At 39.2% G+C, this 12,778-nt stretch overlaps 1 protein-coding gene across 3 annotated transcripts in view; it reads right to left on the bottom strand.

The window, feature by feature from the left end:
• LOC110112852 (E3 ubiquitin-protein ligase UPL3-like) overlaps positions 1–12,778 on the bottom strand; it is a 34,265-nt gene that overhangs the window by 9,541 nt on the left and 11,946 nt on the right. For all 3 annotated transcript variants that reach the window (XR_003699463.1, XR_002305091.2, XM_020845215.2), the window contains exons 6-8: positions 11,896–12,144; positions 11,652–11,773; positions 10,144–11,539 (exon numbers count right to left, since the gene is read on the bottom strand). Coding sequence is in view for 1 of the 3 variants with exons in the window: in XM_020845215.2 (XP_020700874.1) it covers positions 10,144–11,539; positions 11,652–11,773; positions 11,896–12,144 (1,767 nt within the window). In the remaining 2 variants the exon portion in view is untranslated. The remainder of the gene's footprint in view (positions 1–10,143; positions 11,540–11,651; positions 11,774–11,895; positions 12,145–12,778) is intronic.

Below are 12,778 nucleotides of genomic sequence, written 5' to 3'. Positions count from 1 at the left end.
GGGATTTCACTCCCTTGAAATCATAATTTTAGGTAGGTGAAAGCTAACTTTTCAATCTCTCAGTTATGCCACTTTATTGTGTTCGACAAATTTTTGGGAGATTTCTATAACATTTTTTGAAATTTATTTTGAGAGCTTCCAAGTTCAAGAAGCTTTGATAGCAATTTATCTTTAGGTAATGCTTGCAAAATCCCAAAGTCATACCTTGGGTGTGTTTGTTGAGACTTATTTTATAGTAGTATCTCCTCTTTTAAAATTAACAAAACTGACAGGCACTAATTTCTTCTTAGCCTTTTCTTGTTTAAATTGGCATAAGAGTGCTTCAAGTTTCATCCTCAATAATGGACGCTTATCTACTTTAAGCAGCTACTGCCCCATTGCTCTTTTAAAAGATAAACTTTCCTCCTTCCGGATGTCTAAGTTGTTAAAGGTACACTTGTATAATTATAATGCCTTAACCACTCCTTGATCATCTTCATGTTGTTAGAGTGTATCTTAATGATCAAGTTTTCATACAACGATAAATTTGGCGTGTATCGTTCCTTTATCAGGTTATAAATTTGCATCACCATACTTATCAAAGATCAATAACACCAAAATGCAAAGGTCTCTGAAGAGCCACAGCACATAATGCATGCTATTTTAAACATAACACAAAATAATAAAAAATATAGTTAAATAAGGCATTTGAATATAAAATATTAATAAAACACACCACCTCACATGCACCAAATATGTGAAAAAAATAATTCGTGCATACAACTTTAACTAATCAAAATAGGATCGAACATATTAAATATAAAATACTAATAAAATATACCAGCTAGCATAAATAAAATACATGGGGAAATAACTCATGAGACAACTTAAACCAATAAAAAATGGACATGAACAAACTGTAGATAAATCTCATGTCAAGAGCACGCTAGCCTAGAGTCAAAGCATTGGAAGCTTTGTGCATAAAAAGAAGAATGGCAAGAATGTCATAGCCTTCATGCAAGGCAAGAGCAAAGGCTACGTGCAAGGCCAGAGCAGTGAGAACATCGCCAAGAGCACTTCTCCTTTGTCAAGGCCTTGGAAGCTTCGAGTGTTGAAGGTATGGCGCCGAGAACATCATGGCCTTCGTGCGAGGCAAGAGAAACAAGTAAGTTGAAGCCTTCATCTGAGGCGAGCAACGAAAATGTTAAAGCTGAGAGCTATGGACCTTGCAACTCACGAGCGTGAAGCAAAGCTTGAAAGTGAGTCGAAGGCAAGAGCATACGTCAAAACCAAGAGCATTGTTCTTCGACAAGTTAAGAGCCCTCGAGTGCACGTGTGTGAAGCAAAGCCAATAATTGTGAGCCTTGAGAGACCGTCTCGATGCCCTAATGCCTTAATAAATGCAAATTGAAACAAATATAAATAATAATAAATTATATATTTAATTAATATTAAATTTAAATAATAAATCATATAAATTAAAATAGTGCGCGCTACTAGGGGTACACATTATATGCTATTAGCACACACTATTTTAACTCCCCATGCCTGTCATGAAAATGAAGCTCGAGGTGCACCGCATCGCATTATGAGTCATTGCGTGTGGTGGAGTCAGGATTTTTTTTTCTTGTGGGGGCACAAACTATCTATTTTAAAAATTTCTCAACCTTTTTTATTTATGCTTGGGGTCGATATTGATGGTTTAAAAAATAAAATAAAATAAAGTTGTTAGTATAAAAAGATAAATGATGTGAAATAAAAGCTCACAAATGAGAGCATATAGGTATATACATAACTACAATTTATTGACCCCACATTCATAAACTTTTTGTCAAAGAAAATTTAAATTATCAAAATAAAAAATATATCTGTTCAGAATAAAATTTTGAGTTTACAAAATAATTAAATACCATTTTTTCTTTGAAGAAATCAACAATACACTATGAAGCTTCTTTGTTTGTAAGTCTTCTTCTTCCCTACTTAATCAAATTTTTGCAATTGGTTTAAAATTTCTATTGGATTTACCGACAGATCCCCCAAAGTGTGCTGTCCTCATTCTATGAAGAAGAAATCAAGATGGTATACATAATCCATGCTTTTTTCAAGCTTGTTGTAAGATAGCAAGGTGAAGTAGGATGTTACCTTCGTTCACGCAAGCTCTTGTTCTCAGTTCAGATCGAAGCAACATGCAATGAGGCAAAGCTCCCTTTTGGCGATCTGACAGGCAATAGAGGAGAGGGTATAACGCAAGAAATTGATGAGGCGAGAGTTTAAGGAATGAAATGGGTTTTTAAGAGAATTTTTTTTTTCCTCAGGTGAGCGGGAGATCGGTTCAAGAGAGGGAAAACTCAAATATCCAAAGTGACTGTCTCGCATTAGAACTCTACAGAGTCTCCTTTAATGATAGCCCGTAGTGTTATCTCAAAGTATGCCACTTTCCATTGATCTATATGCTCCATCGAATAGAACTCTCGATGTATCAATTGCTTGGATATCCCTTGGTCACCTTTTGATGGCCATCAACTTTAGATGGGTGTTCCACCGTGATAATGTGTCTCCAATAATCTCCATTTTGGCTTCTACTTTGAATTTCCTTCATTAGTGGTAGCTATATCCTCTCTTGCATACTCTGAAACCATATTTGCATAATTGTATGGGAGGAAGAATGCAACTTGGCCCACTACTCGTAACATCTGTTGTATTTGTACCCACACCATCATGTTAATCATGTATTTCGTCAATGTAGCCACTCATTTTGCTAGATTTAGTATTATAATTGTTGCTGGGCATTGATTGATTTCTTGATCTTCTTGCCCAAGCTGCTCTAATATTGACACAGGGACACTAGTATGATATGACACAAATATGTGATACATTTACTACTAAAAATATAGAACAACAACCTGTACTGAAACAAAAGTATGAAATAATAATTGCACAAATGAAATAAACATCAAATGCATGCAGTCTAATTCCTATAATGATAAATTTTATTTTTTTTGTAAAAGAAACGTAAAACAAGCATCATACAAAAGGGGCAAACCAAACAAATTAATTGTTAGAGGCATCTTCATTTGTCTCTTTCAAAATTAAAGCTTACTAGTCTTCCACTCTTATGGAGTTATGCCATTCTAGCATCACTATTTCACGTAACACTTGATGCGCATTTTTAATATTTATTTCATTTAATTATTTATTATTTTTACTTGGGCACTATAATGACGTCTTCAACATGCGTTAGGCCCATATTGGCAGCATGTTGGAAGCTTGTTGTATCATGCATATGCCAAATACTACATATTTTGATACAAAAAGCGTAGGTGCATTATAGTTTTTTCTTCTCTTGCCTCTTTCTTGGCTTCCAATGCAACTCCAGATAAGAAGTGACTTTCTCTTATCTTTATATCCTCTTTGTTTGAACCGTGCGCAAAGAATACCTGATATTATTTGATCCACAAACAACCTCTTCTTATTATTGCATAAATCAATCAAAGGCTGTGATTTTGGCTTGAAATTAAGAAGAGCAGCAATAGCAAGACAACAGCAAGGCAGTAGACAGACAACAGTAAGATAGTAGCAAGGCAGCAATAGGACAATTTGCAAGACTGCAAAAGAAATAAGACAGTTTGAAGGCAGCAGCACCAAGCATAAAAATAAAGAGCAGTGGCTGGATACTTAAGAGAAAATAGAGACAGAAGGATGCTCTCAGTTCGGTAAATGATGTAATACCTGAAAACCACAACAACGATGTTTTGCTGCAGTGCCTGTAGATCAAGTGCAAAGAAGGTCCAACTGGAAGAGAACTATGAAAGAATTTTTGGAGGAATACCGATTGATTCAATGCAGGAAATAAAACTTACTATAGGCAAATACAACATGGATATTTCGTGTCCACTTCCTAGACAAACTCCAAAAATAAAAAGAGAAACCTTATCTACAAATATCCAATTAGATAACTTCAAAATAAAGATAATTTCAATCAAAATTATCCTAATATAAATTTAATTTTAAATAGAAACTTCTCCAAATAATTTCAAAATTAAAACTCATAATTATCAAGTTGTAATCTGAATTTCAATTCAAAAGTCCATATTTCTTGATCCCCAATCTTGATCACTAAAACTACAATAGATGATTTGTCATGGTCAGTGGACTCCTAGCAATGTTATGTTCGATCTCAATGGTGTGATATAAGAATATCGGTCCATCAATCAATGGGAACGTCAAAATTTCAAAAAGTACTATTCATTTGATCTTTGTACACGATTGAATAGTCAAATCATTATGAAAGATGATATGATTGGTCATCTACTAGATATGGTCCTGTTAGAATGGTCTAGTCGGTCCATCCTGGACAGACCCTATTTTACCAAGGCGAAACCTCTACCAGAGGAGGAACAGAGGTTCTACCCTAGCAATTGCCGCCCACTATGGGGATGGGGTCCAACAACCACAATAATGAGAAATTAAAGAGTTTAGGAGAGAATTTCAAATTGAGGGACAATTTTAGGATTGGGGAGAATTTTTGTATGTTTTAGTAGGTTTGTCTCATAGGGTTAGTTTTATTGAATATTTTGCTAAGTTTTTTTTTTTTCTAAGGAGAAAGAGGGACTCTAGTGGACGGCTAGGGTTTGGGAGAGCCGGATCTTCCGCTCAAATTGAAGATCCATTATATCTTTGCTTGTTTTTTTCTTCCAATAATCAATTAAAATGTTCTTTTGTGAGTTTCTACCTGAATCTTGTCTCTTTTTACTATTTGGGGTTTGCTTAAATTCAAATTCAGCAAAGAGAGTTCACTTTCTATTGGAGTATTTCCTATAAATTGGTATCAGAGCCCTTGATTCAGGGTACCTATAGCAGGAGGAAAAATGGAAGTATTGCAAAGAGAGAAATGACAATTAAAATCAGATTTTATGGAGAAGATATCAAAATTTGAAAATCAATTTTCATCCGTCCATGAAAAGATGGATGGCAAGTTCGCCGTTTTGAAAGAAATGTTGAGGAAGTTGCTTGATGCCCAACCCAAAACGATGTCATAGGAGGCAATGTGAGCCACCGTCGACTAAGGAAGTGGTGAAAACCTAAATCCAATAAAGATACGGGAAATCTAAGAGGTAGAGATTTTGGAGAGAGGATGGGATGCCTCCCTAGAACCTATTTCTATGGAGGAGATGAATAGTGGGTTTGAGAGGAGGGGTGCTGATTTTGAGTGGAGTAGTATTGATTTTGAAAGAAGAATGGGGAATTTTGAATAAGGATTTGGGTATAAGTGTATAAGGGAGGATCAGGACACTCTGTGTGTGTGTGGGGGTTTGGGGGAGGGGGGGGGATGGGAGGTTCTGGAGAATCAGGAGAATGGAGGTGATCCGAGGGTAAGGAAGCTGAAGATGTCTATCTTTGAAGGAGATGATGCACATGGGTGGATATACAAGGTGGAGAAGTACTTCGTCGTCAATGTGTTGGCGGAGGAAGAGAGGCTGGCGACAGCTGGCCTATGTTTGGAGGGGAAGACATTGGCTTGTTAGTGGAGAGACATGAGGCGACCTATACAAAGTTGGAGAGAGTTCAAGGACTGCTTGTTCGAACGTTTACAAACTAGCATGGGAGGGGATTTCTATAAGCAGTTCTTTGCTCTGACGCAGGAAGGATCAGGACGAGTAAGCTGAGAAGGGAGGTGGGAGCGAGGTAGTGATATAAGAGGTGTAAGAGCTACATCTTGACATGACAGCGGTCTCCTTAAATTCCATTGTGTGATTCATTCTAAATCACACCATGAAAGTGAAAGGAGAAATAACAGATAGGGAGATAGTGGTGTTGATAGACAGTGGAGAAAGTCACAATTTCATCTCCAACCAGATCGTTGATCAATTTATAATTTGGTGGACACAGAGAGTTATGGGGTGATGATGGACACTGGGAAGATGGAGACGAGCAGAGGAGTATGTAGAGTGGTTCTAATAGCACAAGAGTACAAGTGAGGGAGGACTTCCTTCCATTGGAGTTGGAAAGCACAGATGTCATATTATGGATGAAGTGGCTACAAACTTGAGGGATACCAAGGTTAATTGAGGAGCACTGACAAAAGATCTAGTAGTGGAGCAAAGGAGAATGATGATTAGGAATGATGCAGGGTTATCCAAAGCAATGGTGTCACTTAAAACTATGGTGAGGATCCTACAGGAGGTGGGAGGAGAATTTTTGGTGGAGCTTCAGATCTTAGAGGGGGTCATATTGGAGGAAGAGGAAGACATTTTTCATGCAATGCAGAATTTGGTGAGGTTTTTCAACCACCTCAAGAATTGCCATCAACAAGGGAGTAAGAGCATGCTATCATCTTGAGAGAGGAGATGTCACTGATTAGTGTCAGGCCAGTTGCCCTCAGATTCAAAAGGATGGAATGAAAAGTTGATCCGAGAGATGTTGGAGGTAGGGATCATCAAACCTAGTGCGAGTCCTTTTTCTAGCCCGATCTTACTGGTCAAGAAGAAGGATGGGAGTTGAGATTCTATGTAAAATACCAGGCCCTGAATAAGGAAATTGTACCTGACAAGTTTCCCATTCTTGTGATAGATGAGCTATGTAGAGCAGTGGTGTTCACAAAGATGGATCTGAAGTCGGGGATGAGAGAGGAGGATGTCCCGAAGACTACGTTCATGACACATGAGGAACACTATAAGTTCTTATTGATGTCGTTTGGCCTCACCAACATCCCTGCTACTTTCCATCCCCTCATGAACATGGGGTTCTGACCATACCTCCGAAAGTTCGTACTGTTTTCATTAATGACATACTGGTGTATAGCAGGTTGGTGGAGTATTTGGAGCACTTGAGGGTGATCCTAGAAGTATTATAATAGTAGCAACTGAGGCCAATCTAAAGAAGTGTTGCTTTGCACAGGCCAGTGTGGAATACTTGGTGCATGTGGTATCTCAGGAAGGGGTGGTTGCAGATCAAGCCAAGATTGAGGCAATGCATAAATGACCTCTAACTAAGAATTTGAGAGAGCTGAGGGGCTTCTTAGAATTGACTGAGTACTACAGGAGATTTGTGAGAGGATACATCACCATATCTTGGCCATTGACAAAGAAACTGAAAGAGAGCTTCCTTTAGGGAGAGGCAGCTACTCAGGCCTTTGAAAGATTGAAGAAGGCCATAACGACAGTATTGGTTTTGGCCCTCCCAAATTTTAATCAAATTTTTGTGGTAGAGATCGATGCATCAGGGTATGGATTGGGAGCAGTGCTCATGCAGAATCACAGGCCCATTGCTTCAGCCAGGTGTTGACAATCATAGCTAGGCTGAAGTCCGTCTATGAGAGGGAGCTGAGGGCCATTGTGTTAGTTATTTAGAAGTAATGATCTTACTTGTAAGGCTGACATTTCATTGTCAGTACGAACCAGAGGAGCTTGAAATACCTATTGGAGAAGAGGGGTGATCGAGGAGCATTAGAGGTTGTTGTTAAAGCTGTTAGGCTATAACTTTGAGATCCATTATAAGCCAGGATTGGAGAACAAAACGGCTGATGCCTTGTTCATATGCATAGGGGAGCTCCAGGAGTAAGCTATGTCGATACCGCCGATGCTGGATTGGGGGTTTATTAAAGAGGAGAGCACGCACGATGAGGAGCTAGGAAGGATTAGAGAAGATCTTGCTTAAGGATGAGAATAGTCACCCTGACTATTCTAGAGGGAGAGAGACTACTATACCGGTGGAGGTTTCTGATGCCTCGAACCTCCGTCCATATCCCACAGCTACTACAAGAGTTCCATGGGAGCACGGTTGGGGGTCATTCTGGTATGCAAAAGACATACAAGAGATTGGCAGCAAAGATGTATTGGAAGGGGATGCACAAGGATATGGAAGAGATAATGCTTAGAAGTGAGGTATGCCAGCGGAACAAGTACATGGCCATGGCTCCTGGGGGGTTACTTCAACCCCTAGCTTCTATCAGACAGGCTGTGGGAGGAGGTCACCATGGACTTTATGGATGGATTACCCTGATCTGAGGGGTTTACAATGATTTTGGTGGTGTTTGACAAATTAAGCAAGTATGATCATTTCATTCTCTTACGACACCCTTACACGTCAGTAACAATAACGTCGACATTCATCAGAGAGGTGGTCAGACTACATGGAATACCAGAGTTTATAGTGACCAACATAGATAAGATGTTCCCCAATCATTTTTAGAGAGTTATTTAGGTTGCAGGGGGGAGTGCTGATGAGGAGCATCGCCTATCACCCCCAGACATATGGGCAGACGAAAGTGGTGAATAGGATCTTGGAGACATACGTATGATGATTTGCTTCCGAGACACTTAGGTCGTGGGCCAAGTGACTGGCATGGGCAGAATATTGGTACAACACCTCGTATCATTCAACTTCCCAAATGACCACTTTTAAAGTGTTGTACGGAAGAGAAAAACCTCACTTGGTACACTTTAGGCAGAGTAGCACACCAATTTCTTTAGTAGAGCAACACTTGGATGAGAGGGACATAGTGTTGGATGAGTTGATGCTGAAGGCTCAACAGATTATGAAGAAGCAGACAGATGAGTGTAGGAAGGACATTCAGTTTGAGATATTAGATAGGATATACTTGAAGCTACGCCTCCATAGACAAAGGACGATAGCTCACAAGAAGAATAAAAAACTTGCCTCGATGTGCTTTGGCCCTTATAAGATAGTAGAGAGGATTGGAGCAGTGGCTTATCGATTAATGTTACCTCCAATCGCTATCATACACCCGGTGTTCTGCGTATCACAGTTGAGAAGAACTATTGAGGATCATGCAACTAATTCAGAGTTACCAGGGATATTGACAGAGGATTTAGAGGTGATGTTGTAACCACTGGAGCTAAAAGGGATACGACATAGAGAGGATGGGCTCAAGCAAGTGTCAATAAAGTGGAAGAACCTACCTGACTATGACGCCACATGCATATGAGAGTGAAGCATCAGTTTTCGTCTTTCCACCTTGCGGACAATGTGGGACCGGTCCATCCTAGACCGGTCTTGGTTTACCAGAGGCAGAACCTCGCCGCCCCCTTTGGGGGTGGGTTCCAGCAACCATAGTAATGAGAAATTAAAGAGAGTTTAGGAGGGAAAATTTCAAATTGAGGAGCTTTTTTGGAATTGGGGAGAATTTGTATATGTTTTAGTAGGTTTGTCTCCTAGGGTTTGTTTTATCAAATACTTTGCTGAGTTTTGTTTTCCCATGGAGAAAGAGGGACTCTAGTGGGCAGCTAGGGCTTGAAAGAGCTGGATCTTGCTCTCAAATCAAAGATCCATTGTATCTTTCTTGTTTTCTTTTTTCTACCATCAATTAAATATTTTTTTTTAGTTTCAACCTAAATCTTGTCTCTTTTTACTATTTGAGGTTTGTTGGAATTCAAATCCAGCCAAGAGAGTTCACATTCTATTTGAGTATTTCCTATCAGGTCCCCCTAGCACAAAAGAAGATATGGTCCCCATGGCACAAAAGAAGGCAAACCTTAACCCACTTATCACAAACATTATGAGAATTATAGGTGCTATCATGCAAGTTGTCAATGCTCCAATTGTGAAATAGAATAGGGAAAAAACGTGAATCACCTAGAATAAAATACAATGAATACAAACGACTAGAATTTAAAGAACCTAAACAAATTCCCTTTCTCATAAGATTCAATAAAATTAGAAAAAAAAAAATAGGTGATGTCAAGAATTTTATCACATGCTGTCTCCCACCTATTTAAGCTCAGCACCAAAACTAGGTAATGTTGCTCGTCTAAAATGTAAAAGGTAGACACAAAGAATAATGTATGTGGATTATTATTAGAGCATCGTATGCGACTATGACCCAGACAGTCAGCATGGTATGTTACTGTAATCAGATGGCCAAAAAATTATATCATATCAAAAAACAATATGTAATGCAGAATGCAAGAGCATCCTCTTCATCAGCATAGTTTGCTAAACTCCAATAATGGGGAAAGTGTAAGAGAAGGGACAATAATTATAAAAAATAAAAAGATTAAAAGGCAAATGACATAAATATCAATCCATCAGAAGTACTTTTACTTTGCTGAACCCCTATCCCAAGTCAAACGACTGTTACCATATATATTGTCTTAAAAAGCTCATTTGGAATTAAAATAGCAGATAGGCATTCATTAAACGAACCTCAGAGTCAGAGTCACTATGTGCAGGTTTCGTTTCTGTGTCTTGTACTGAAGCTGCTCTTCTGCAGGCTGCATTTCTTGTTTGGGATCCTTTTCCTTCATCAGGTGTAGGTTTCACAACAGCTTTACCCTTTCCTCTTGAAGAGTTTGCATTTCCCTCGGAAGATTCCTTTCCCGCTGTACCTCCTATGATTAATGATGACCTAGATCTAGTAGTAGGACGATGAACTGAAGGAGTTGGTGTACCTAATGATGAAGCATTGCCTCCCACTGCCGAAGCACCCACATCAGGAGTTCCTGCAGATGCTAAAGTCTTCTGTATAGAGTCACTCCTTTGGATCCTTGGCCAAAGAAACTCTTCAACAGCTGCTAAACTTGCCAGAGGATCAATCAGTACAATATTTGAAGAATAATCACGTAGAGACTTTTCACCCTGTGCTCTACATAAGCGCAACTTGAAAGGTTGTGACAATGCACTTAGACCCGAGGAAAGGCGAGCACTTCCCCCACTGGAAGATCTGGAAGGATGGCTAAGTACAACAGGAAATCGTTCCAAAGAAGATAAAGCATTTTGAAGTTTTTGAACTAAAATATTCATAGGAGCTTCATTTTGTTCCTTGACACCAACTGGAAGGGCGAGGTCTATGAATGATCTGTACCTCCTAAGTGCTTGCTGACGAAGATTTGGCAGGTTAACCTCAGCGGTTCTATCTTTTGCAAATGTTCCACATGAAAAATAATTCAGTAAAGCTACTACAACGCCACTACCAATGAACTCAAATGTTGATACACCATTGCCTTTACTGAGTTCAATTAGCATCTCAGAAATAATAGCATCCAACTCCCCCTCCGTACTTGTTGAAGTATCAAATACACTGGCTTTAGATTTCCCCTTTGCTCTGGCCTTCACATCATCAGCACCAGCACTCAATTTTGAAGAAAGACTTCTCAAACGAAGAAGATCCTCAGTAATGCCAATTTCAGTAGCCCCAGGAACAGCAGGAAAGTGTTTGTCTTTGAAAGCCTTGGCAAACTCACTCACAGCTGACCGAATGCTGTTATTTGCAGCAGAAACCTCTGTCAGTGGTGATGAACTACCGGTTCCAGCTGTTGAAGCTTTTGCCTCCTCCAGCAAACCACCATCGGAGTTCAGTCCACCATTCCTCCTTCGGTAACGTTGAGAACGAGATGATGTGCTAGACACAGAATCAGTGTCCTTCTCAGGAATAGTATTTGAAGAAACTGAACGGATAAGAGCATCAACAGCATGGACAACCCCTTCTCTCACAAACGATTTGGCAAAAAATCTAGGAAGCTTGTCCATAAGAATCTCTGCAATCTGAAGAGCAGGGATCAGTACTTGTGGGTCTTTCCAAGCCAAAACTCCGGCTAAGAAGCTGCAAGATGAAACAGAAATGAGCATCCAGTGAGTAAGAGTAAGACAGCTTCTTCAGCACCCGCAAAGTGACAGTATATATTCAAAACTAGACCAAAAAAAAAAAATAAAACCTTGATATGTTTGTTGCACTAAGTAAGGACTGGATCATCTCCGCTGAGCTAAAGTACATTAGTTTCCCAATGACTGAAAGACATCGATGTCGAATTGGACCGTTGACACTAGAGCCATATATCTGGTTCATAAATAAGAAATACCACAGCAGATTGACTTGAAAATGTTAAAAGCATAGGAAATCAATCTCATTAACCAAAATTAGTTATATCGACAAACAAAATTCTTTGCAGAAATACACACCTGAGTCAAGATAGGCAGTAGGTCCAAACCAAATTGCTGAACGAGTTCAGGTTGATCTTGCAATAATTTCTCATGAGCAGATTGTTCATTCTTTGATCCATTAGCCTCCTCCTGTTTCGCTGAAGAACTACCAGCAATTCTCTTTCCCGCCGACCCTTTCACAAGAAAATTAGAGCAAATCGGGAGGGCAACAATTCCTTGGGGCAGTGGCGGAAGAAGCTCATCCGCGAGATTAACTATCTCATAAACCTGACGTATATAACAAATATAAGAGCATGCTTATGAAGCCTAAAATGCCCCAAGGTGCAAAAGATATAATAATCAGCACCAACCATTGCAATGATAGCATTGTAGTTTATCATTTTGGTTCTATAATAAGCGGCGCCAACCTAACTAGCACGGTAGTGTCAGCGTTCAAAAAAGCAAGCAATTGCACCTCTACACTAGCATCTAAAGTGTTAGTGTTTAATAAAGCAAGTAATTGCATCTCTAAACTAGCATATAACCCCCCAACCAACCAAACACAAACTACCTTCTATCTCACCCATCCTCCTCCACCCTCTGTCCCTCCACCTAAAGTAACCTCTACCACAAGAGAAATTATTTCGTGCGGAGTCCGGTTATGTCAGGACTCCAACAAAAACATGACATGTGTTCTTGTACACACTGTGTACAACTGTGCACACTATATACAAATTATAAAATTATGTACATAGTGTGTATAAACTTATATATATAATATACACACAATTGTCACAGTGTGTATAAATTTATACACACTATGTACAAGGACACATGTCACGTTTTTTATTGGAGTCTGAATGTAACTCTACGTTCGTCACAGTGTGTATAAATTTATACACACTATGTACAATGACACATG

This window comes from Dendrobium catenatum, unplaced genomic scaffold, assembly GCF_001605985.2.
Source record: "Dendrobium catenatum unplaced genomic scaffold, ASM160598v2 original_scaffold_27042, whole genome shotgun sequence".
Lineage (NCBI taxonomy): Eukaryota > Viridiplantae > Streptophyta > Magnoliopsida > Asparagales > Orchidaceae > Dendrobium > Dendrobium catenatum.
This window is presented reverse-complemented; position numbering and strand designations above follow the sequence as displayed.